The sequence below is a fragment of the Ornithorhynchus anatinus genome, chromosome 5 (genome assembly GCF_004115215.2).
Source record: "Ornithorhynchus anatinus isolate Pmale09 chromosome 5, mOrnAna1.pri.v4, whole genome shotgun sequence".
Classification (NCBI taxonomy): domain Eukaryota; kingdom Metazoa; phylum Chordata; class Mammalia; order Monotremata; family Ornithorhynchidae; genus Ornithorhynchus; species Ornithorhynchus anatinus.
This window is the reverse complement of record NC_041732.1, coordinates 5,988,006-6,010,862: the sequence shown is the minus strand read 5'-3', so window position 1 is coordinate 6,010,862 and position 22,857 is coordinate 5,988,006. Positions and strand designations below refer to the sequence as shown.

At 57.0% G+C, this 22,857-nt stretch overlaps 1 protein-coding gene across 4 annotated transcripts in view; it reads left to right on the top strand.

The window, feature by feature from the left end:
* The window catches only part of DPP8 (dipeptidyl peptidase 8), a 48,417-nt gene that overhangs the window by 3,169 nt on the left and 22,391 nt on the right, over window positions 1-22,857 (top strand). For all 4 annotated transcript variants that reach the window (XM_039912257.1, XM_029065503.1, XM_029065504.2 and 1 more), the window contains 6 exons: window positions 9,381-9,723; window positions 12,123-12,235; window positions 15,892-16,065; window positions 17,328-17,496; window positions 18,873-18,983; window positions 22,217-22,345. In XM_039912257.1, coding sequence (XP_039768191.1) covers window positions 9,459-9,723; window positions 12,123-12,235; window positions 15,892-16,065; window positions 17,328-17,496; window positions 18,873-18,983; window positions 22,217-22,345 — 961 coding nt within the window. In that variant the 5' untranslated portion in view covers window positions 9,381-9,458. Of the gene's footprint in view, window positions 1-9,380; window positions 9,724-12,122; window positions 12,236-15,891; window positions 16,066-17,327; window positions 17,497-18,872; window positions 18,984-22,216; window positions 22,346-22,857 lie in introns of those variants that run through there.

The following is a 22,857-nucleotide window of genomic DNA, read 5'->3' as shown; positions in this document are numbered from 1 at the left end:
CTCAGCCTTTCCTCCCTTCTCCCCCCCCCCCCCCCAATCCTCGCAGAATTTAAGCACTTACTAGGCGCTAAGCGCTGGGGCGGAGGCCAGCGGATCGGGTTGCCGACGATGGCGTTGGCTCACAAGCGCGGCAACGGCGATGACATCTGTGAAGCGCCTCCGAGGCGCCGGGCACCGTTCGGCCCGCTCCGGGGGACGCGAGGTCGCCAGGTTGTCCCCCCCCCCCCCGGTGGGGCCGACGCTCTCCAACCCGTTTGACAGATGAGGCCGCCGAGGCCCGGCGGAGCCGCCGGCCCGAAGTCACCCGGCCGACAGGCGGCGGGAAGGGGATCGGAGCCCGTGACCTCCGACTCCCGGGCCCCGGGCCCGAAGTCGCGCGGTCGATAGGCGGCGGAGCCGGGGATCGGCGATAACGCCGCCGACGATGATGGGATTTTGTTAAGCGCTTCCTCTGTGCCGAGCGCCGTTCTGAGCGCCCGGGGAGACGCGGGGTCATCGGTGGGGGTCCCGCGTGGGGCTCCCGGGCCGCATCCCCGTTGGACAGATGAGGGAACTGAGGCCCAGAGAAGCGAAGTGACTTGCCCAGAGTCACACAGCTGGCAGAGCTGGGATCAATAATAACAACGCTGGCATCTGTCAAGCGCTTACCGTGTGCCGAGCACCGTTCTGAGCGCCGGGGGAGATACGGGGTCACCGGGTTGTCCCCCGTGAGGCTCGCAGTTCATCCCCGTGTTGCAGGTGAGGTCACCGAGGCAAAGGGAAGTGAAGTGACGTACCCACGGTCACACAGCTGACAAGTGGTGGAGTCGGGATTAGAACCCAAGACCTCTGACTCCCAAGGCCGGGCTCTGTCCCGGACGAAGCCCCGCCTGTCCTCACCTCCCAGTCCCTTCTGCGTCACCCTGCCTCTCTCCCTTTATTGATCCTCCCTTCTCAGCTCCGCAGCATTCCTGTCCCTATCTTGTCATTTTATTTAATAATAACAATAACAGTAGTAATATTGGTATTTGTTAAGCGCTTACTGTGTGCCGAGCACTGTCCTAAGCACTGGGGGAGATAGAAGGTTCTCAGACTGTCCCACGTGGGGCTCACCGTCCTCATCCCCGTTTGAAAGATGAGGTGGCTGAGGCAAAGAGGAAGTGAAGTGATTTGCGCGAGGTCACACAGCTGATCGGTGGCGGAGCCGGCATTCGAACCCGCGACCTCTGACTCCCAAGCCCGGGCGCTTTCCACTAAGCCACAGTTGATTTGTATTGATGTCTGTCTCCCCCCCCCCCCCCTTTGGGAATGTGAGGTCACTGTGGGCAGGGAATGTCACTGTTTATTGTTGTATGGCACTCTCCCAGGCGCTTAGTACAGTGCTCTGCGCACAGTGAGCGCTCGATAAATGCGATCGAGTGAATGAACATCCCCGTTTTGTAGATGAGGTACCTGAGGCCCAGAGAGGACACTTGCCCGAGGTCACCCAGTGAGCACAGTTTGGGGAGTCAGAGGTCGTGGGTTCTAATCCCGGCTCCACCACTTGTCAGCTGTGTGACCGTGGGCAAGTCACTTCACTTCTCTGTGCCTCAGCTCCCGCATCTGTAAAATGGGGATGAAGACTGTGAGCCTCACTTGGGACAACCTGATGACCCTGCATCCACCCCAGCACTTAGAACGGTGCTCGGCACATAGTAAGCGCTTACCAAATACTAACGTTATCATCATTAGAACCCACGACCTTCTGACTCGGAGATCCGGGCTCAGCGGAAAGAGCGCGGGCTGGGGAGTCAGAGGTCGTGGGTTCGAATGCCGGCTCCGCCGCTTGTCCGCTGGGTGACCTCGGGCAAGTCCCTTCCCTCCTCTGGGCCTCAGTTCCCTCATCTGCCAAAGGGGGATGAAGACGGGGAGTCCCCCGTGGGACGACCCCATCACCTCGGATTCCCCCCCCAGCGCTTAGAACGGTGCTTTGTCCATAGTGAGCGCCTAACGAACGCCTACGTTATTATTCTTTCTCTTCTCTGCTCTTTCCTCCCCTTCCCCCTCCGGACCTCCGCCCCGCCGCCCCGGCTGTCCCCGGGAGACCCGGCGGGGCGGGCAGGCGGCCAGGTGACCCGCTCCCAAACCCCGGGGACTCCCGCGGGCTCATCGTGGGGCGGAGGGTCAATCACGTGGCCGTCGGGCAGTCGAAGGTCCTTCCTCCTCGAGCCCACGCCGGCCTCCCCTCCCCGGCCTCTGCCCCACGGGCTCGAGCCGAAGGATTTCCCTGTAATCCTCCCCGGTCCCAAGCGGTTAAAGCTCCCGGTTTAATTTCGCCCTGCCCCCGGCTGCAAAAAAATAATAATAATCCTGTTGGCATTTAAGCGCTTACTAGGTGCAGGGCACTGTTCTAAGCGCTGGGGGAGATCCAGGGTCATCACGTTGGCCCACGGGAGGCTCACAGTCTGAATCCCCATTTTACAGAGGAGGGAACTGAGGCCCAGAGAAGTGAAGTGACTCGCCCACGGTCACCCAGCCGACAGGTGGCGGAGCCGGGATTCGAACCCATGACCTCCGACTCCCAAGCCCGGGCTCTTTTCACTGAGCCCCGCTGCTTCTCGACGTACAGGGTTTGGAATCGCTAACAGTAGCGATAACTCCGCTATTAGTCCAGCGCTTCCTATATGCCGTGCGTTGGGGTGATGAGAATTACAGTATTGAAGCAGCGTGGCTGAGGGGAAAGGGCCCGGGCTGGGGAGTCAGAGGTCATGGGTTCGCATCCCGGCGCCGCCACTTGTCAGCTGCGTGACTGTGGGCGAGTCACTTCACTTCTCTGGGCCTCGGTGACCTCATCGGTATAATGGGGATGAAGACCGGGAGCCTCACGTGGGACAACCTGATGACCCTGGATCTCCCCCAGAGTTTAGAAGAGTGCTCTGCACATAGTAAGTGCTTAACAAATACCAACGTTATTATTATTATTTGTTAAGCGCCTAGTGTGTGCCAAGATGAGGCCCCAGATGTGGTTCACGGTCTCAAGTAGGAGAAGGGACCGAAGGAGGGAGAAGGGATTGAATCCCCATTTTGCCGACGAGGGAACTGAGGCACAGAGAAGCCAAGTGCCTCGGCCAGAGACGCGGGCAAGAGGCGGAGCCGAGATGATAATAATAACGTTGGTATTTGTTAAGCGCTTACTATGTGCGGAGCACTGTTCCAAGCGCTGGGGAAGATACAGGGTGATCAGGTTGTCCCACATGAGGCTCCCAGTTAATCCCCGCTTTACAGATGAGGTAAGCGAGGCACAGAGAAGTGAAGTGACTTGCCCATAGTCACACAGCCGGCAAGTGGCAGAGCCGGGATTCGAACTCATGACCTCTGACTCCCAAGCCCGGGCTCTTTCCACTGAGCCACGCTGCTTCTCAGAACCCAAGCCCCGACTCCCAGGCTTTCCACTGGACTACACTGTTTCCCAATTAACATTAATTAGGCGCTTACCGTGAGCCGAGCGCTGGGGCACGGTTTCTGTTTTAAAGCCGAGGGAGCATCTTCGATGGTGCGCCGTGCCCAAGTGGCCGAGCTGGGATTCGAACCCAGGCCTCCTGCCTGCCAGGCCGGGGTTATTCTGTGCCCTTACTGCCTCGAATAAGCAGCGTGGCTGAGCCCGGGCTTAGAGGTCGGAGGTCACGGGTTCTAATGCCGGTCAGCCGCGCGACCTTGGGCAAGTCACTACTTCTAGGCGCCTCAGTGGCCTCATCCGGAAAATGGGGATTGCCCCTCGGCCCGGCCCTCTGCGTCTCAGGAATGATCCCCAGAGGAGAGCGTGGTCCGCCGCCGCCCCGTCGAGTCTCGTATCTCGTTCTCGGTAAATGGTCGTACCTGGCGCCGCTGACGTTTCCCGGGCTGGTGGGGCGGAGAAAGGGAGGCCCGAGGGGCCGGATTTCTTGACCGCGGCTCTGCTCATCCTTAAGGATCCGGACGGGGAGCCGTTCGGGCCAGTCGGGCGTTCGTTAAGCGCTCCGGAAGCTACAGCACGATGGGATTGTACTGTAGACGAGGTCCTGTGTTCAAGGAGCTTAAGGTCAACTCTCTGAGTAGAGTGTGAACGTTACAGATGTCAACTAGACGGAAGGCCAGGCGTGGGGTTTTTACCTGTTGAGAAATCTTTAGCGTTTCGGGGGGGGGGGGGGAGGCGATCCGATGGTATCTGGGGGTCGCCGACTTGAAAAATAGGGGTCACATTTCCGTGGCAACGTAGACGCAAGCGAGTGAATTGGATTTTTTTCTTTTTTGTAACTCCACTTTGGCAACATTTATTCGCCGCCACGTCCCCTCCTCCCTTAAGAGATGGCGAATTCTAATTCTGCTAATTCTCTTGTATTGTCCTCTCCCAAGCACTTAACACTCACAGTTGTGGTATTTGTTAAGCACTCACTATGGGCCAGGCACTGTACTAAACGCTGGAGTAGATGCAAGCAAATCGGGTTAGGCGCTGTCCCCGTCCCACCTGGGGCTCACGGTCTTCATCCCCATTTGACAGATGAGGGAACTGAGGCCCAGAGAAGTGAAGCGGCTTGCCCGAGGTCACATAGCAGACAGGCGGCGGAGCCGGGATTAGAACCCACGACCTCTGACTCCCAAGCCCGTCCCCTTTCCGCTAAGCCACGTGGACAGCGGCCAGGTCTACCGATTCCGCCGTTTTGTCCTCTCCCAACGGCTCGGGAGGAGCAGCGGCCTTTATCGGATAGAGTCCGAAGGGCCTGGGTTCTAATCCCGGCTCCGCCACTTGTCCGCTGTGCGACCTCGGGCGAGTCACTTCACTTCTCTGGGCCTCAGTTCCCTCATCTGGAAAATGGGGATTGAGGGTATGAGTGAGCCCCATGTGGGACAGGGACTGTCCAACCTGATTAACTTGTATCTATGGCTTAGAACAGCGCGTGACACAGGTACCAGAATTATTTATTATTTATTTAAGGTGCTCCGCACAGAGTCCTCAGTGACTACCGTGGACCGAGTGATTGACTGGCCCGAGATGAGTGGTCAGTCGGTTGGATTTACTGAGCGTTTACTGTGCAGAGCACTGTGCCGAGCGCTTAGGAGAGCACGGTAGAGCAACAGAGACACATGCCCCGCCCACAAGGAGCTCACAGTCTAGAGGAAGCTTGCAGTCCAGCTCAAACCGCTGCAGCAGAAGCGTACTGGGCGCGGACTTCAAATTCTTCCGTCCGGGGCAGCTTCCTGAAGAAGAACGGCAGCCGTCCGCCGTCTCCTGAAACGTCCGAGCGGCCCAGAGAAGACCCCTCCGGACCCGGGGTCTCGTTATCTTGGGGGGGTGGAGAGGAAAGATCATTTTCCCGGGGTTCAGCGGCGGGACCCGAGCGAATCGGAGAGGGAGGCGGGGCCGGGGCCCGACCTCCCGCCCCCGTGTCCGTCCCGGCTCGGCGCGGGCAGGCCCCGGAGGCTGGCGGTCGTAACGACTGAGCGCTTACTGTGTGCGGAGCGCTCGACTGAGCGCTTGGGAGGGGACAGTTTAACAGACACATTCCCTGCCCACGGCGCGCTTACCGGCTTGGCGGGGAGACAGATGTCAATAGAAGTAAATTGGAGATGTGGACCGGGAAGGGGGGACGAAGAAAGGGCGCGGGTCAAGGTGACGCAGAAGGGAGTGGGAGAAGAGGAAAGGAGGGCGCAGTCAGGGAAGGCCTCGTGGAGGAGGTGGGCCTTCGATAAGGTTTTGAAGGTGGGGGGAGAGTCATCGTCTGTCAGATACGGAGAGGGAGGGCGTTCCGGGCCAGAGGCGGGACGCGGGCGAGAGGTCGGCGGTGAGACGGACGAGACGGAGGGACGGCGAGGAGGTCGGCATTAGAGGAGCAGAGCGTGCAGCGGGCCGGGTTGGAGTAAGAGAGTAGCGAGGTGAGGTAGGAAGGGGCGAGGGGATCGAGCGCTTTCAGGCCAAGGATGAGGAGTTTCTGTCGGATGCGGAGGTGGGTGGGCAACCCCCGGAGATTCCTCGGGAGTGGGGAGACGTGGACTGAAAGTTTCTGTCGGAAAGCGATCCGGGCAGCAGAGTGGAGGATGGACTGGAGCGGGGAGAGACGGGAGGCTGGGAGGTCGGCGAGGAGGCCGACAGAGTCCTCCGGCTCACGGCCGCTCACGGAGCCGGGCCGTGAAGTTCAGCCTCCCGGACCGAAGCCGCGGGCGGCCGATTCCTGCCAAAATGCCGAGGGACCCCGTGAGCTGCATCGTCCGAATCGGTCCTAGAGGAGAACCGGAGACGGAGCCACGCACACGCACCTTCACAAACCGCCAGGCCAAATGGCCATCCCCGAGGGGTGGCGTTGACCCTTTTCTTACGGTATTTGTTAAGCGCTTATCATGCCAGGCGCTGTACTAAGCTCTGGGGTAGATACAAGCTAAGCTAAGGTTGGACCCGGTCTCTGACCCGTCTTACAGATGGGGGTCGCCGAGGCCCAGAGAAGTGAATCGACTTGCCCGGGGTCACCCGGCGGACGGGGGCGGAACCGGGATGAGGCCCCGGGCCCTTCCGACTCCCAGGCCCGGGGTCTTTCCAGGGAGCCACGCCGCTGCTCCTCAGCGACACGTTCGTGTAGGAACCAGGGGTTCCGTAGATGGTGGTCGAAGGATGACCCCTGGCCCCCCGGGAAGGACACAAGGAGGGGTTTCTGTCCTCTGTCCACGCCCCCCGCGTGGCCGGCCTTCCGGTAGGCGGAGCCCACGTCCTAAACGTCGCTTCGACCCCGGACGTGTGGCGGGCGGAGGGCCTCGGGCAGCACCAGGGCGTTGGGACTCCGAACTGCGGCGACGATCTTCGGTCATCTTGTCAAAAATAGGCGCCTCGTTTTAGTCGGTGCCCATTCACCTCGGGGTCCCGAAACCCGGAACTCCTCTCGCGCCGTGGAGGCTTGTTGGCTGTCAGAGAAAAAGCCTTCCCGTTTTCTCCCCTCTTCATTTGTTCGATCGTTACGGCCGAGCTGATGCCATTTGCAATATTTATAGCTGGGGATTTAGGCGACCCCTTAAAAACGCTCTTTACGTCCTTCAGTCGCTCGGTGGGATTTACTGAGCTCTTACTGTGTGCGGAGCACTGGAGTGAGTGCTTTCGATTTCTTCCGTTAGATAAATCGAGGCATCCCAGAGGATTTAAAGCGGTCATCGGTCCACCCCGCGGCATTCACTGAGCGCTTTCAGTGGGCAGAGCACTGTGCTGAGGCTTGGGAGAGTAAAATGCTATCGGGCCGCTAAGCACCATCCCTATCCTCAGAGGAGCTTTCAGTCTAGCGGAGGAACCTTCGATAGTCGGAAGCATTCATTGAGCGCCAAATGTGTACGGAGGAGTCGTAACTGTAATAACTGCGGGATTTGTTAAGCGCTCACTATGGGCCAAGCACTGTTCTTAGCACCGAGGTAAATACCAGTTAATCAGGTCGGACACAGTCCCTGTCCCATGTGGGGCTCCCACTTTTAATCCCCATTTCCCAGGTGGGGGAACCGAGGCCCAGAGAAGCCAAGTGACTTGCCCAGGGTCACCCAGCAGACAGGTGGCGGCGCCGGGATTAGAACCCAGATCCCTCCGACTCCCAGGCCCGGACTCTATCCACTGAGCCGCGCTGAGCGCTCGGAAGGGTACGGTACAACGATATAACAGGCATTCCCTGCCCTCAACGAGCTTCCAGTTGAGGGTTTCGGGAGTTTCCCGTAGGTTTTCATGGTTGGAGCAGAAGCCTGGGTTGAGCTGCCTACAGACGGATCTGGTTCTGGGATTGAGGTCCCCTCTGAAAATGGGGAAATCTTACTCATTGCTCCCCTGGGGGGCTAGAAGGAATTTTTAAAATTGTATTTATTGAACACTTAACCGTGCGACCGGTCTAAATGCTGGAGTAGATACAAGCAAATCGGGTTAGGCACTGGCCCCGTCCCACGTGGGGCTCACAGTCTTAATCTCCATTTTACAGATGAGGTCACTGGGCCCAGAGAAGTGAAGTGACTTGGCCAAGGCTTTTAGAGAGGCAGCGTGGCTCAGTGGAACGAGCCCGGGCTTGGGAGTCGGAGGTCATGGGTTCTCATCCCGGCTCCGCCGCTTGCCAGCTGTGTGACTTGGGGCCAGTCACTTCACTTCTCTGGGCCTCAGTGACCTCATCCGTAAAGTGGGGATGAGGACTGTGAGCCCCACGTGGGACAACCCCATCATCTTGTATGCCCCCCAGCGCTTAGAGCAGTGCTTTGCACATAGTAAGCGCTTAACAACTACCACCATTATTATTGCTACAAAGGAGACAAGCGGCAGAGCCGGGATTAGAACCCAGCCCCACGACACCGATGTCTATATCTGTACTTTATATTAGTGTGTGTCTCTCCCTCTGGACCGTGAGCTCGTTGGAAGCAGGGAATGTGCCTGTCTATTGTTATAGTATAATAATGTCGGTATTTGTTAAGCGCTTACTATGTGCAGAGCACTGTTTTAAGCGCTGGGGGAGATACAGGGTAATAAGGTTGTCCCACGTGGGGCTCCCAGTCTTCATCCCCATTTTACAGAGGAGGGAACTGAGGCCCAGAGAAGTGAAGTGACTCGCCCACAGTCACGCAGCTGACGAGTGGCAGGGCCGGGATTCGGACCCATGACCTCTGACTCCCCAGCCGGGGCTCTTTCCACTGAGCCACGTAGTATGTCGTCCGAGTGCTCGGTACAGTGCTTTGCAAAACAGTAAGCACTGGATAGATACAAATGAATAAACGAACGGGCCCGAGCTCTCTCCACTAGGCTATTAATGTTCACGAGCCGCTCCGCGATTCCCCAGAGCTGAGCCCCGCAACCCGTCCCGCGCCTTTCTCCCCGCCTCCCTCCCTCCCTCCCTCCCTCCGAGGGGCAGCGGGAGGGAAAACTTCTGGGGGCGGGCGAGTGGGGGAAGGATTTGATTTCGGTGGGTTTGATTTAAAAGTATTAAAAGGTATACGGCAGCCATGGCGGAAAGTGGCATATGTTTGACAGTTTCCCTCTTTCTGTCTTTCTCTCACTGACTCACACACTTTCTCTCTTACACTCTCACGCTCTCTCTCACACTTTCTCTCTCACACTCTTTCCGTCTCTCACTTTCTCACACTCTTTCTCTCACACTCTTACTCTTTCACACTTTCTCTCACATTCTTTCTCACACACTTTCTCTTTCTCACACTCACACTCTCTCCCACTCTTTCTCTCACTTTCACACTTTGTCTCACACTCTTTCACACTTTCTCACCCTCACACTCTATCACACACTTTCTCCCACTCGCCCACTCTCCCACTCTCCTTCTCTCTCACACTCTCTCATTCCCTCTTTCTCACTCACGCTCTCTCTCACACTCTCTCTCACACCCACACTTTCTCTCTCTCTCTGACTTTCCCTCTCCCTCTTGGCCGGTCGTAGTTGGCGAGGCCGTGGCTGAGGCAGCAGAAGGCCACCTCCGCCGCCCCCGCCCGAACTGCCGGCCCAGGAAGATGCACCATGGCAGCAGCGATGGAAACTGAACAGCCGGGCGTCGAGGTCTTCGGCACCGCGGAGTGCGAGGAGAGCGGCGAGGCGGAGGCGGAGGAGCGGCCCGCCCTGGAGCCCTTCTACGTGGAGCGCTACTCCTGGAGCCAGCTGAAGAAGCTGCTCGCCGACACCAGGAAGTACCACGGCTACGTCATGGCCAAGGCCCCGCACGACTTCACCTTCGTCAAGAAGAACGACCCGGACGGCCCCCATTCGGACCGAGTCTATTACCTCGGTGAGTGTCCGCCGCGTGACCTCGGACGGGTCGCTTCGCCTCTCTGGGCCTCGGTGACCTCATCGGGAAAATGGGGATGAAGACCGTGAGCCCCGTGTGGATCGCGGACTGCGTCTGACCCGATTAGCTTGTGTCCACCACAGCGCTTAGGACAAGTGCCTGACACGAATAAGCCCTTAAATGCCGTTCGTGGAAAGAGCCCGGGCTCGGGAGTCGGAGGTCGTGGGTTCTGATCTCGGCCCCGCCACCTGTCGGCTCTGTGACTTTGGGCGAGTCACTTCGCCTCCCTGCGCCTCAGTTACCTCGTCTGTAAAATGGGGATGAAGACCGTGAGCCCCACCTGGGGCAGCCCGATAACCTTGTATCTGACCCAGCGCTTAGAAAAGTGCTTGGCGCATAGTAAGCGCTTAAATACCATCATCACCTGGGCTCCACAAGGGGGGTGGGGGGCACTGCCGGGCTCCGGCCTGAAGCCACAAAGTAATGGCCTCCTCGGGACCCGCAGGGCCCCGGATGCGGTAGCTGCTGGACCTTCCTTTCGCTTAGAGAAGCAGCGTGGCCTCGTGGATAGAGCCAGGACCTGGGTCCCTAACCCCGCCTCTGCCGCCTGTCTGCTGGGCGACAGAATGTGTCTGTTTATTGTTCTGTTGTCCTCCCCCAAGCGCTCAGTACAGTGCTCTGCACGCATCCAGTGCTCAACCAATCCCACCGATTGAATGAATAAATGAACGACCTTGGGGAAGTCACTTCACTTCTCTGGGCCTCAGTTATCCCATCTGGAAAATAGGCATTAAAGCCTACTCCCCCCTACTTAGACTGTGAGCCCCATGCGGGACAGGGGCTCTGTCCAACCTGATTAGCCTGTATCTACCCCAGCGCTTCGGACAGTGCTTGGCACGTAGTAAGCGCTTAACAATACCATAATAATGATGATTATCATGACTACTGAGTATCATTCTATAATGATTAGTAGCTATCGATTAGCATTGATAATATAACGATATTAAAATAATGCGATGATATTAACAGTTGATCAGTTTCCTCATCTGTAAAATGGAAATGAAGACTGTGAGCCTCACGTGGGACAACCTGATGACCCTGTGTCTCCCCCAGCGCGTAGAACAGTGCTCAGCACATAGTAAGCGCTTAACAAATAACATTATTATTATTACCTCCCAGAGGGGCCCATGACCCAGAGCCATCGAGGTCAGCCGGGTGGCCAAGAATGTTTTCCGGGTCGGGGCTGGCCCGTCTTCGGTGCCGTCCTCTGAGGTGGGAGCGGCGTCACGGCCGGCGGGTTCCGGAGCGGGATTTGGGGGTCAGCAGGTTCCGGAGCGGGGAAGGCCTCCCTCGGTTTGGGGCCTGCTTGTTTCCGAACCGAGAATGAGGAAGTTGAAAGAAAACGATGCGTATTCCGTCGAAGCCCAGGGGGAGGTGACGCGGGACCCGGAGACGAGGCCGCCTCGGGGAGGCCGGAGAGGAGACCTGACTCAAACCGTCTTAACGTCACGGGGCTTTCTCTCACTAGTGCGCTTGTGGGGATGCCCTGCAAAGGACAGACACTTTAAGATGCTCAATCAGTGGTATTTATAGGGTACTTACTGTTTGCAGAGCACTGGGCTAAGGCGTCTAGATCGTAAGCTTGGTTGAAGCTGGGAGGGGGTCTCTCGACTCGGATGTATTGTCCTCTTCCAAAAGCATAGTACGGTGCTCTGTTCACAGTAAGCACTCAATAAATACCATTGACCGATCAAAAGCTCGTTATGGGCAGGGACTGTGTCTGCTAATTCTGTTCTGTTGTATCTCCCAAGCACTTAGGACAGTGCCGTCCACATGTAATTGTGGTATTTCGGTGCTTACTATGTGCCAAGCACCGTACCATGCACTGGGGTGGATACAGGACAGTCAGATTGGTCCCACATAGGGCTCACAGTCTTCATCCCCATTTTCCAGATGAGGGAACCGAGGCCCAGAGGAATGAAGCGACTTGCCCACGATCACACAGTAGACAAGTGGCAGAGCCGGGATTAGAACCCAGGCCCGGGCTCTTTCCATTAGGCCACGCCGCTTCTCCGGAAAAGTCCCGGAAAAGCCTCCGGAACGGCGTGCTCTGGCGCTTCCCGGACCGAGCCACCACCACCGGTGGCCATTTTCCTGCCGGAAGGAAGTCCGTCTTGTCGTTGACCCCCCCCCCCCCCCCGCCCCCCCGGGTCTCTAGCTGCCCGGCCAGAGCTAGGCGATAAGCTCGCAACGGGCAGGGACCGTGACTTCTAATTCGGTCGTGTCGGACTCTCCCCAGCGCCCGGTCCGGCGCTCGGCGGCCAGTGAGCGGTCAGCGAGTACCGTTGATGGACGGACTGATGCCATGTGTGAGGGGGAATAATCGTCTTGTATTGCAGCCATGTCCGGGGAGAACCGGGAGAACACCCTGTTCTACTCGGAAATCCCCAAGACCATCAACAAAGCGGCTGTCCTGATGCTCTCCTGGAAGCCACTCCTGGACCTCTTTCAGGTAGGAGCCCCCCCGCCCCTTCCCCCGGGCCGGGGTGCCGGGGCCCCTCTCCCGTTGGACGTCCCCGGCGCCTCGGCCCTTCTCTGTCGCGGGCCCTGAAGGTCATGGGTTCTGGTGCCGGCTCCGTCACTTGCCTGCTGTGTGACTCGGGCGGGTCAGTTCACTTCCCCGGGCCTCAGTTCCCTCATCTGGAAAATGGGGAACGAGGCTGTGAGCCCCACGTGGGACAGGGGCTGTGTCCGACCCGATTGGCTGGTATCCACCCCAGCGCTTAATACAGTGCCTGGCACACGGTGAGCACTAAATAAATTCCAAAATTACTATTGTTGTTATTACAGTACGCCAGACACTAGGCTAAACACTGTGGGGGCCGGGGGAGAAGATACATACAAAAATCATACTTACGTGCAAAGACTTTGTATGACCTTGGGGGTAAAAACAGCAACAACCACCCCCAACAGGGTTTGAAAACATCCCGGCGCAGTATAGGGGATACAGTCGAAAGAGAATACCTTGCTTTTCATTTTCCACCATGCTTTCATGTCCGTGATCAGTCGGTGATATTTATCGAGAGCTTACTTTAGGGAGAGCACCGTACTAAGCGCTGGAATCACGTTCCATCCCTCAGCCTGTCTGTGAGGGAGGGAGAGGCGAGACTTTTTAACCTCATTTTACAGATGAGGAAAGAGGCCCGGAGCGGGGAAGTGACCTGCCCTCGATCACACAGCAGGCCGTGAACTAGTCGGTCGTATTTCCGGAGTGGTTCCTCTGTCCAGAGCAGCTGTACTAAGCGCTAAGCACAGTATAACCCCGTTCTCCCGACTCCCGGACCCAGGCTCTCTCCACTGGGCCTGCGCTCTTTGCCTTTAGACTGATGCCTCCCCTCTTCACGATGAGTATTTATAAAATGACCGTGTATAATCTTTCTTTTGACTAGAGCTCATTTTATCTGGGATTAGCTAAGTTGTACTTGTCCAGAAATAATAATAATAATAATTATAATTACGGTACTTAAGCACTTACTGTGTGTCAAGCACTGTTTTTTAGCTCTGGGGGTGATACAAGTTAATCAGGTGGGACACGGTCCCTGTCCCACACGGGGCTTACGCTTTTATCCCCGTTTTACAGATGAGGGAACTGAGGCACAGAGAATGACTTGCCCATTGGTTCTTCCCAACTGCTGGCAATTATCTGGTAACTCCCCGTCTCTTTAGATCTATCAATCGGGAGTATTTTTAATGGGTCGGATTCCTAGCTTGGGCAGCGGCTAGCGAGCGGAAGGCCATCGGCTACAAGCCAAAACCCTCCTGTGCCGGGCAGCAGCGGCCCGGGAGAGAGTCGAGGGCGGAGACCCGAGTTAACGGCGGGGAAGGAGGCCACCGCTTCCGCATTTTTACCGAGAAGATCTGTGGATCCGCTACCGGAACGATCGCAGATGGAGAGCGGGGCCTTCTGGGAGAGACGTGTCCGTGGCGCCGCCGTGGGTGGGACACGACTCGACGGCGTAAGACGAGACAGGAAGCTTTTACGACGTGCCAGGCACTGCGCCGAGCGCTGGTGTAGACACGGTAATCAGGTTGGACACAGCCCCCGTCCCATAAAGAACTCACGGTCTCAATCTCCATTTTTCCAGAGGAGGAAACTGAGGCCCAGAGAAGTGAGGTGATTTGCCCAAGGTCTCCCAGCAGACAATGGGCGGGAAGGAGGCGGGATTAGACCCCCAGGTCCCTGCCGCTGTATTGGTTCAGCAGCTGCCGTGCAGAACATTGAACTAAGCCCTGGGTTGAGTATAATGGAGTAAGCGGACTGGATCCTCGCCCGCAGGGAACCGGCAAGCTAGTCGGAGGAGACCGACACGAAAATCACTTGTAACCAGGAGAAAGTAGAAGCGGATGGGACCGTGTACAGAAGCGTTACGGTGGGGGTTGACGTAAAAATAAAAACAGTGGTATTTGTTGAGCGCTTACTGTGGGCCAGGCTCCGTACTAAGTGCAGGGGTGGATACAAGCAGATCGGGTTGGACCCACACTGGGCCCACGGTCTCAATCCCCATTTTGCAGCTGAGGGAACTGAGGCCCAGAGAAGCGAAGCGACGACTTATGGCATTTGTTTAGCGCTTACTACGTGCCAAGCACTCTTCTAAGCGCTGGGGTAGGTAGAAGATACTCAGGTTGTCCCACATGGGGCTCACAGTCTTCATCCCCATTTTACAGATGAGGGAACTGAGGCCCAGAGAAGCGAAGTGACTTGCCCAAGGCCACACAGCTGACAAGTAAGGGAGCCGGGATTAGACCCCACGACCTCCGATTCCCAGCCCCGGGCTCCGTCGGCTACGCCGTGCTGCTTCCCAAGTGACGCCCAAGTGGGAGGAGCCGGGGGGAAATGGAGTGGGGAGAGGAAAGGTTAATCAGGGAAGGTCCCCTGGGAGAGGTGTGATTTCACAAAGGCCTTGAGGACGGGGAGAGCGGCGACCTGCCGGATGAGAGGGGAAGAAAATTCCAGTCAGTCGGTACGTATTGAACGCCTTCTGCGAGCTACGCGCTTGGGAGAGTACGATATCCCGGAGTCGGGAGTCACGGTCCCCGTCCACGGGGCGAAGGGCAGAAGGGAGGGCCGACGAGTTGAGGGGAGGAGGGGCTGACAGCGGACACACAAGAATACAGAGAGAAGAACGCAGACGGTAACACCACGCAGCACGCTGACACACACGATAAGAGCGATAGCGGGCGGCGTCTGGAGGGGCAGAGCAGCCCGCCCTCCGCGGGCACTCCCTGGGAGGGTGGTCCCCGATGCCATCCCCTGCACGTACTCTGACTGTTTTTTGCCTTTATGGTATTCGTTAAGGGCTTACTGAGTGCCGGGCACTGTGCTAAGCGCTGGGGTGGTTAGAAGATCATCAGGTTGGACACAGGCCCCGTCCCACACGGGGCTCGCCGTCTCCATCCCCATTTTACGGACGAGGCGACCGAGGCGTGGAGAGGCGACTCGCCCGAGAGCTGACAGCAGACAAGTGGAGGAGCCTGGATTAGAACCCGGGACTCCCGGCCCGTGCTCTAACTACTAGGCTTCCACAGGACGCGTCCGCGTGACCTTGGGCAAGTCACTTCACTTCTCGATGCCTCAGTTCCCTCATCTCTAAAATGGGGATTAAGGCTGTGAGCCTCACGTGGGACAACCTGATCACCCTGTATCTACCCCAGCGCTTAGAGCGGTGCTCGGCACATAGTAAGCACTTAACAGATACCAACGTTAGTATTATCTGGCCGGCGGGTGCTGGGATGCTTAGACCCCCTAATTGCTCACACTGGTCGTGGGGCTGAGCTAAGATTGTCAGCTCCATGAGGACCAACACTCTGTCTTCTCACTCCGTTGTACTCTCCCAGGTGCTTAGTACAGTGTTCTACACCCCAGTAGGCACTCAGTAAGTACCACCGACTGAGTGGGCCTGGAACCTGAAGCGTCTTCCCTCTAGCTCCTGGTGGGCGGGGAACGGGTCTGGCGACCCCGCGGGTTCGTCTCTCCCCAGATCTTAGTCCAGTGCTCTGCACGCAGTAGGCGCTCAGTAAATGCCCTGCACCCAGTAAGAGCTCGATAAATCGCACTGATGACTGGTTGGCGGCGGGCCCACCGGTGACTCTCCCGCTTTTTCCCTTCAGGCCACCCTGGACTACGGGATGTATTCCCGGGAGGAGGAATTGTTAAGAGAGAGGAAACGCATCGGCACCATCGGCATCGCTTCTTACGACTACCACCGGGACAGCGGGACCTTCCTTTTCCAGGCCGGGAGCGGAATTTACCACGTGAAAGACGGAGGGTCCCAGGGATTTACCGTGAGTCCCAAGGATTTAGACCCGGGTCCCTGGGCGACGGGGGAAGGAGAGCCGCCTGATTCCTAGCCAGTCAGTCGTATTTCTTGAGCGCTTACTGCGTGCGGAGCAGTGTACTGAGCGCTTGTACGAAGCAGCGTGGCGTAGTCCTAGAGCCCGGACCTGGGAGTCAGAAGGTCCCGGGTTCTAATCCCAGCTGCCGGGGGATGCTGGGTGAGTCACTTCACCTCTCTGGGCCTCAGTCACCTCGTCCCGTCGGAGTCTCTGTTTCTCCCTCTTCTTTAACGGTCGTTGCGCAAAGATGCAGCGTTATTTTGATTTTGGATTTTATGGTACTTAAGCGCTTACTATGTGCCGAGCACTGTACTGAGCTGCTGGGTAGATACGGAGTAATCAGGTCGGGCACAGTCCCAGTCCCCCGGGGGGCTCAGTCTTCATCCCCGTCCGACAGAGGAGCTAACCTAGGCCCAGAGGAGTGATGATAATAATTAATAATATCTACGAGGGTATCCGTCACGGTAAGCTTACCGTGTGCCAGCCGCTGTACTAAGCGCTGGGGTGGATACAAGCAAATCGGGGCTCACAGTCTCAATCCCCATATTACAGATGAGGGAACAGAAGCTCAGAGAAGTGACTTGGCCAGCTCCCACAGCAGACGAGTGGTGGAGCCAGGATAATAACGTTGGTATTTGTTAAGCGCTTACTATGTGCCGAGCACTGTTCTAAGCGCTGGGGTAGATACAGGGTAATCAGGTTGTTCTACGTGAGGCTCACGGTCTTCATCCCCATTTTACAGATGAGGTAGCTGAGGCACAGAGAAGTTAAGTGCCTTGCCCTCAGTCACACAGCTGACAAGTGGCAGAGCCGGGATTCACACCAGTGACCTCTGACTCCCAAGCCCGGGCTCTTTACACTCAGCCATGCTGCTTCCCCAAGGATGAGAATCCAGGCCCGGGGCTCTAGCCACTAGGCCACGCCGCTTCTCATTATCGCGCGTGGATGCAGTATCCTCACTGCACCGCCCGGTTTGTTGTGCGTAAAGATGCTTCAGTTGGAAATATTTTGGCCAAAGACCCGTGGCCCGGGCTTATGCCGTCCAAGAAGCCGTTTTTCGATCAGCCTTCATAGCGGAGCCACCAGCACTTTCCCTTCCCACCGCCCACTCTCCATCCCGGGCTCCGGGGCGGCTTCCCCGCCGCTCTGGTCTCCCCTGGCCCGACTCCCGCCCGCCTGGGGGTGAAGCCCGCTCCTCTCTGTTCCCTCAGCAACAGCCCTTGAGACCCAATTTAGTGGAGACCAGTTGTCCCAACATCCGGATGGACCCGAAGCTCTGCTCTGCCGATCCCAACTGGATCGCGTTCATCCACAGCAATGACATCTGGATCTCCAACATCGTAACGAGAGAGGAGAGGAGACTCACCTACGTGCACAACGGTAATGCCGGGAGCGGGGGGCGTCTATTGCTGCGTCGTACTTTCCCGAGCGCTCAGTACAGCGCTCTGCACCCAGTAAGCGCTCAGTAAATATGATTGAATGAATGAATGGGGGACGCCTGCCTAGCGAGAGAGAATTTTTGCTCATTTCCTCCTCCCGCCTCGCCAGAGGGAATTTGTTGGTTTCCTCTTCCCCTCAGTGAAGGTGCGGGAGGGGGCGATTATGCGAGTCAGCGTAAAAGAAACCGGGTGTCGCGATACCTAGTTTTCCTCCTTTACTAAGTACCAATTTGATTTTCCGGACTCTTTTTGGTCGCTCCTTCGTGGGAGTGAGAGATACCATCCTGCTCCCCTTAATCGTCACATGTTTCCCGGAAGCGACGGACTTCGAGAAGGGTCCGGAGGGAGGAGGAGAGAAGAGGGGCCGTCGTAGGCGGAAGGAATGAGACAGAAGTAGGAGCAGAGGCGGGAGCGAATGCCCGGAGAGACTTCCCTGCCCAGAATGAGTGGGGAGGAGGGGCACGTGGTCGCTGCCGGGAAATAATCGGTGGCGACGTGGCGCTGGTCGAGAGGTTCTAATGAGAGATGCGTCGGCGTTCCCTGGGAGGATTTCCCCTCCGAATCCTTCGGTTGGTCAGAGGGGCCCTTCTGACTGAACTTGCCGCACAGGAGTCCAAGCAGCTTCTTCACAAGGAAGGGTTGGTCTGGGATTTTTGTTTGATTGTCTGTTTTTATGGCACCTGTTAGGTGCCCACTAGGTGTCGAGCACCATTCTAAGCTCTGAAGTAGATGCAACTTAAAATCGGGTTGGACAGAGTCCCTGTCCCACAAGGGGCTCTTGTTCTAAGTAGGACGGAGAGCAAGTGTTGAATCCCCGTTTTACAGTCGAGTGGGCCCAGAGAAGTTATTCATTCATCGCCGTATTTACTGAGCCCTTACTGTGTGCAAAGCACTGTACTAAGCGCCCGGGAGAGTACAATACAACGAGAAACAGACACATCCCCTGCCCACAACGCGCTCCCAGTCTAGAGGGGGGAGAAGTTACATGCCTTGCCCAAGGTCACACAGCAGGCAGCTTATCAGAGCCAGGACTAGAACCCGGATCCTCTGACTTATGGGCCTGGGCTTTTTCCACTAGGCCACGGTGCTTCCCCGTTAGGTCTGTTGTGGGGGCTTCTGCCTGCAGCCCGCTCCCCTGGCCCCTCGGGAAGACCCCGCACCCGCTGACGGACATTGTAACGTCAGAGACACCGGGCCCCGCGGCGGTCAGCTCCTCGCGGGCAGCGTCCGCGACAGCTCTCCGCTGCGGCGGACCCCCGGGGAGATATCCTTCCCGCTCGAGACGAGGTCGCTTTCCCCGTTGCTCTCTCCTCTCAGAGCTGGCCAGCACGGAAGAGGAGCCCAGATCCGCCGGCGTGGCCACCTTCGTCCTCCAAGAGGAGTTCGACCGCTATTCCGGCTACTGGTGGTGTCCGAAGGCCGAGCCGAGTACGTACCCGGCGCGCTGGACGGTCCCGGAGGGGGTCGGAGCGGGGGGTCCGCTCCTTCGCAGCTTCCGCAACGGACCGCTGTGTCTTTGGGGAGGAGGCCCGGGTGCCTCGGAGTCGTTCTCCGCAGTTGGCTGCCGTGGGAAGGACCCACGCCGTGTCTTGGTCGCCGAAGCGGCCACCTTTCTGCATTCGTTGAGGTGCAGCCCTGTGGCTTGTGACGTTTTCCCTCTAGAGCACTGAGTGGAAGCCACCCAGCGAGGCTCGGTCTCTTCCGCTCACTCCACTGTCTATAACCGTTATTTATCGCTCCTAAAAATCTGCGCTCTTGCTTTCCCTCGTATCCCTCGAGCAGCTTAGAGGTCCGCGATCTCTCTCTGTCGTCTGGAAAATGGTTCTGCTCAGAACTCGCTCCCTTTCGAGTGACACTGTTCCTCCCAGACCGCATCCTGACCAGAGAGGGTGGTCATGCCGTAAGGTGGAGAAGGAAAAGGGGAAAAAAAAAAGAGCACAGATGAGATGAGCACAGAACCCAGTTCCTAATATAAACCGGTAGAAATCAGAAAACGCGGGGAGCAGTTTAAAGATTCCATCTGATGCTTGGTGCCCTCTGATTAATTAATTGGGGTATTTTTTAAGCGCTTACTGTGCGCCGAGTACTGTTCTAAGTGCAGGGGTATATACCTGCTATTCACGTAGTCACGCGTGGGGCTCACAGTCTTCATCCCCATTTTACAGATGAGGGCACTGAGGCGCAGAGAAGTTAAGTGGCTTGCCCCGGGGCACACAGCAGGCAAGGGGCAGAACCGGGATTAGAACCCACGTCCTCTGACTCCCAAGCCGAGGCCCTTTCCACTGAGCCACGCCGCTGCTTCCGATGCCCTCTGTGCCCTCATGCCTGGTTCTTCCTGGGTGTTGGTTTGCAAGGAAGCTAAAGTTTCCACCTCAAAGCGGAAACTTTTTGACTTTCCTTTTGCCCTCCTGAGGCCTCGGCCGCACAATTCCTCGCCGGGGAGGGCCTCCGGGGGGTACTCCATTCCCCCCCCCCACCCTCAACTGGGGGTGTACCACAGACCCACCTGTCCCAACCAAGCCCCTGGGGAGGAGTCGGAGGGGGCAAAGTGGTGGAGACGCTAGCGGGACAGAAAGTAAACCGCTCAAACTGGAAGCGGTCTGGGCCCCCGCTCTGAGGTGAGCGAGCTGTAGATGGAGGACCTTAAGCAGCCCCATCCCACATCTGCAGAGGCACCAAAAGATGCTGGGAGGAGCGCTGTGGCGGTCGCCTCCTTGACATCGAACAGTCAGCCGGTCGACCGTATTTACCGAGCGCTTAGAGTGTGCAGAGCACTGTACTGAGCACTTGGGAGAATACAGCATAATGATAAGCGGACACCTTCCGCACCCACAACAAGCTTAGGCTGTTGTGTCCCTTGCACATCCAGGGTTTGAAGGCCCAAAATCCCTCAGGGCATCCAGTGACCCCAGCGAGCGAGGCCTCTCTCTCATTGTGGCTCAGGGTCTCTCCTCATCTGGCTCTGATGGGAACAAGGCAAGGACCCGGTGATCCAGGGCACGGCTCAGGCCGGGATAGGCCCCGGCCTTATTAATAATAAGAATAATAATTATGGTCCCTGTTAAGCACTTACTATGTGCCTAGCACTGTTCTGGGGTAGCTACAAGATCATCGGGTTGGACACAGTCCCCGTCCCACATGGAGCTCACAGTCTTAATCCGCATTTTCCAGATGAGGGAACTGGGGCCCAGAGAAGTGAGGCGACTTGCCAAAGGTCACACAGCAGACGTGGTGGAGCCGGGATTAGAGCCCAGGTCCTTCTGACTCGCAGGCCCGGGCTGTACCCCTAATCCAAGCTGCTGCTTCTCAACCTGCTTGGCGGGTTGGACCCATGTGGAGCTTGATATTTTCTCGAACGCTGAAGTTACATGAAGATGGACAGATGGACTTGACCCACCGCAGTTCGCAGGCCTCAGGAAGCTCCATTTCCCAAAAGAGTGACCATTACTACTAATAATAAATAGTAGCAATAATGGTCACGGTAACGAAGGGCTGGCTCTGAACCAACTGCTGGGTTAGAGGCAAAATACTCCGATCAGACTATCCCACCCGCCATTCGCAGTCTAAGGGAGAGGGAGAGCAGGATTTTTTTTTGGAGCAGCTTAGCCTAGTGGATGGAGCACTGGGCTGGGAGTCAGAAGGACCTGGGTCCTAATCCCAGCTCCGCCACGTGTCTGTAGTGTGACCCTGGGCAAGTCACTTCTCTTTGCCTCGGTTCCCTAATTGGTCAAATGGGATTTAAGGCTGAGTCCCTTGTGGAACAGCAACCGTGTCCAACCCGATTTGCATGCATCCACTCCAGCGCTCAGTCAGGTGCTTGGTGCCTAGTAAGTGCTTAACAGACACTATTATTATTATTATTAATAATAATCATCTCCATTTTACAGTTGAGAAAACTGAGGCACCGAGAGATTAAGTTACCTGGCCGAGGCTTCACAGGAGGCAAGTGGTAGAGCCGGGATTAGAATCCCGACTCCCGCTCTCATTCTCTCTCCGCTGGGCCAGGGGTCAGCTTCTGCCGATGGGGCATTCCTGGGCGTTTGCGTCGATAGAGCGGAGCGTGAAATCCATGAGGGGACCTTACCTCATCACCTATAATTGAGGGATCGGCATCGGCGGGGTTTTTCTGCTTCAAGAAGGGGGGAAACAATCTCGGGAAAAGTATAATGGTCTTGGTAGTAGAGAAGCATTCAGGTGGGAAATGAAGAGAGTTTGTAATAAACGGGTCGTTGCACCTGGGTTGGTTTTTGGGAGGGCTTGCCAACGTGTACTGGGGTTTCCAGAGCAATCCATGTCGAAGACAATAACGATAGAATAATCGTGGTATTTGTTAAGCTCTTACTATGTGCCGGACACAGTATTAAGCGCTGGGGGGGATAGAAGCAAATCGGTTTGGACGCGGTCCTTGTCCCACAGTCTCCATCCCCATTTAACAGAAGAGAAATGTCTGGAGAAAATGTCTGACTCCAGGCCTGGGCTCTGTCCACTAGGCCTTGCTAGGAATTGGTTGATTTCTCTGGGACTTGGAAGCGTTCTGGTTTGCCAGACGGCCCCGGGCTCGGGCCAGAGCAGGAGAAGGGCCACCGGGAGGATCCGGGGGCCGTGGAAGAGCGCTGCCGGGGCCTCTCCTCGATCGAGCGACTCTTCGGCTTCCCTTCCAGCTCCCAGCGGAGGCAAGATTCTGCGCATCCTGTACGAGGAAAACGACGAGTCCGAGGTGGAGATCATTCACGTGACGTCGCCCATGCTCGAAACCAGGAGGACGGATTCGTTCCGATACCCCAAGACGGGTGAGGCCAAGCGGTCGATTCCCCCCTCCTGGTCCCAGATCCCGTCCCCCGCCCCTGGGGCCGACGGATTTATTTATGCCCTTCCTCGGCGCTCGTGTCTCTGTTTGTGTAACCGACGACTTAGCCCGGTCGTGTTATTTGTCAGTATCTCTCCGTCTCTCTCCCCCCATTAGAGCAGAAGTGCTCTGTGCGCAGGGAATGGATTTCGGGCTTCGGTTGTAATGATGGCATTAAATGCTTCTGGTGTGCCGAAGTATTTAGAAAGTGGGTTCCCCCCAATGGGTGCTCAGTAAATAGCACCACCGACACCCCAGTGGGTGTCCCGTAAATTCCATCATTACCACCGTCCCCTTCGAGGCCCTGTCCGGTTGAGATACAGCAGCTTCCACGCCCCACCTCCATCAACCAGCGGTGTTTCCCGAGCGCGTACTATACACGGAGAACCGAACTCTGCACTAGGGAGAATTCGGTGTTATAGAATTAGCAGACGCGTTCCCTGCCCAGAAGGAACC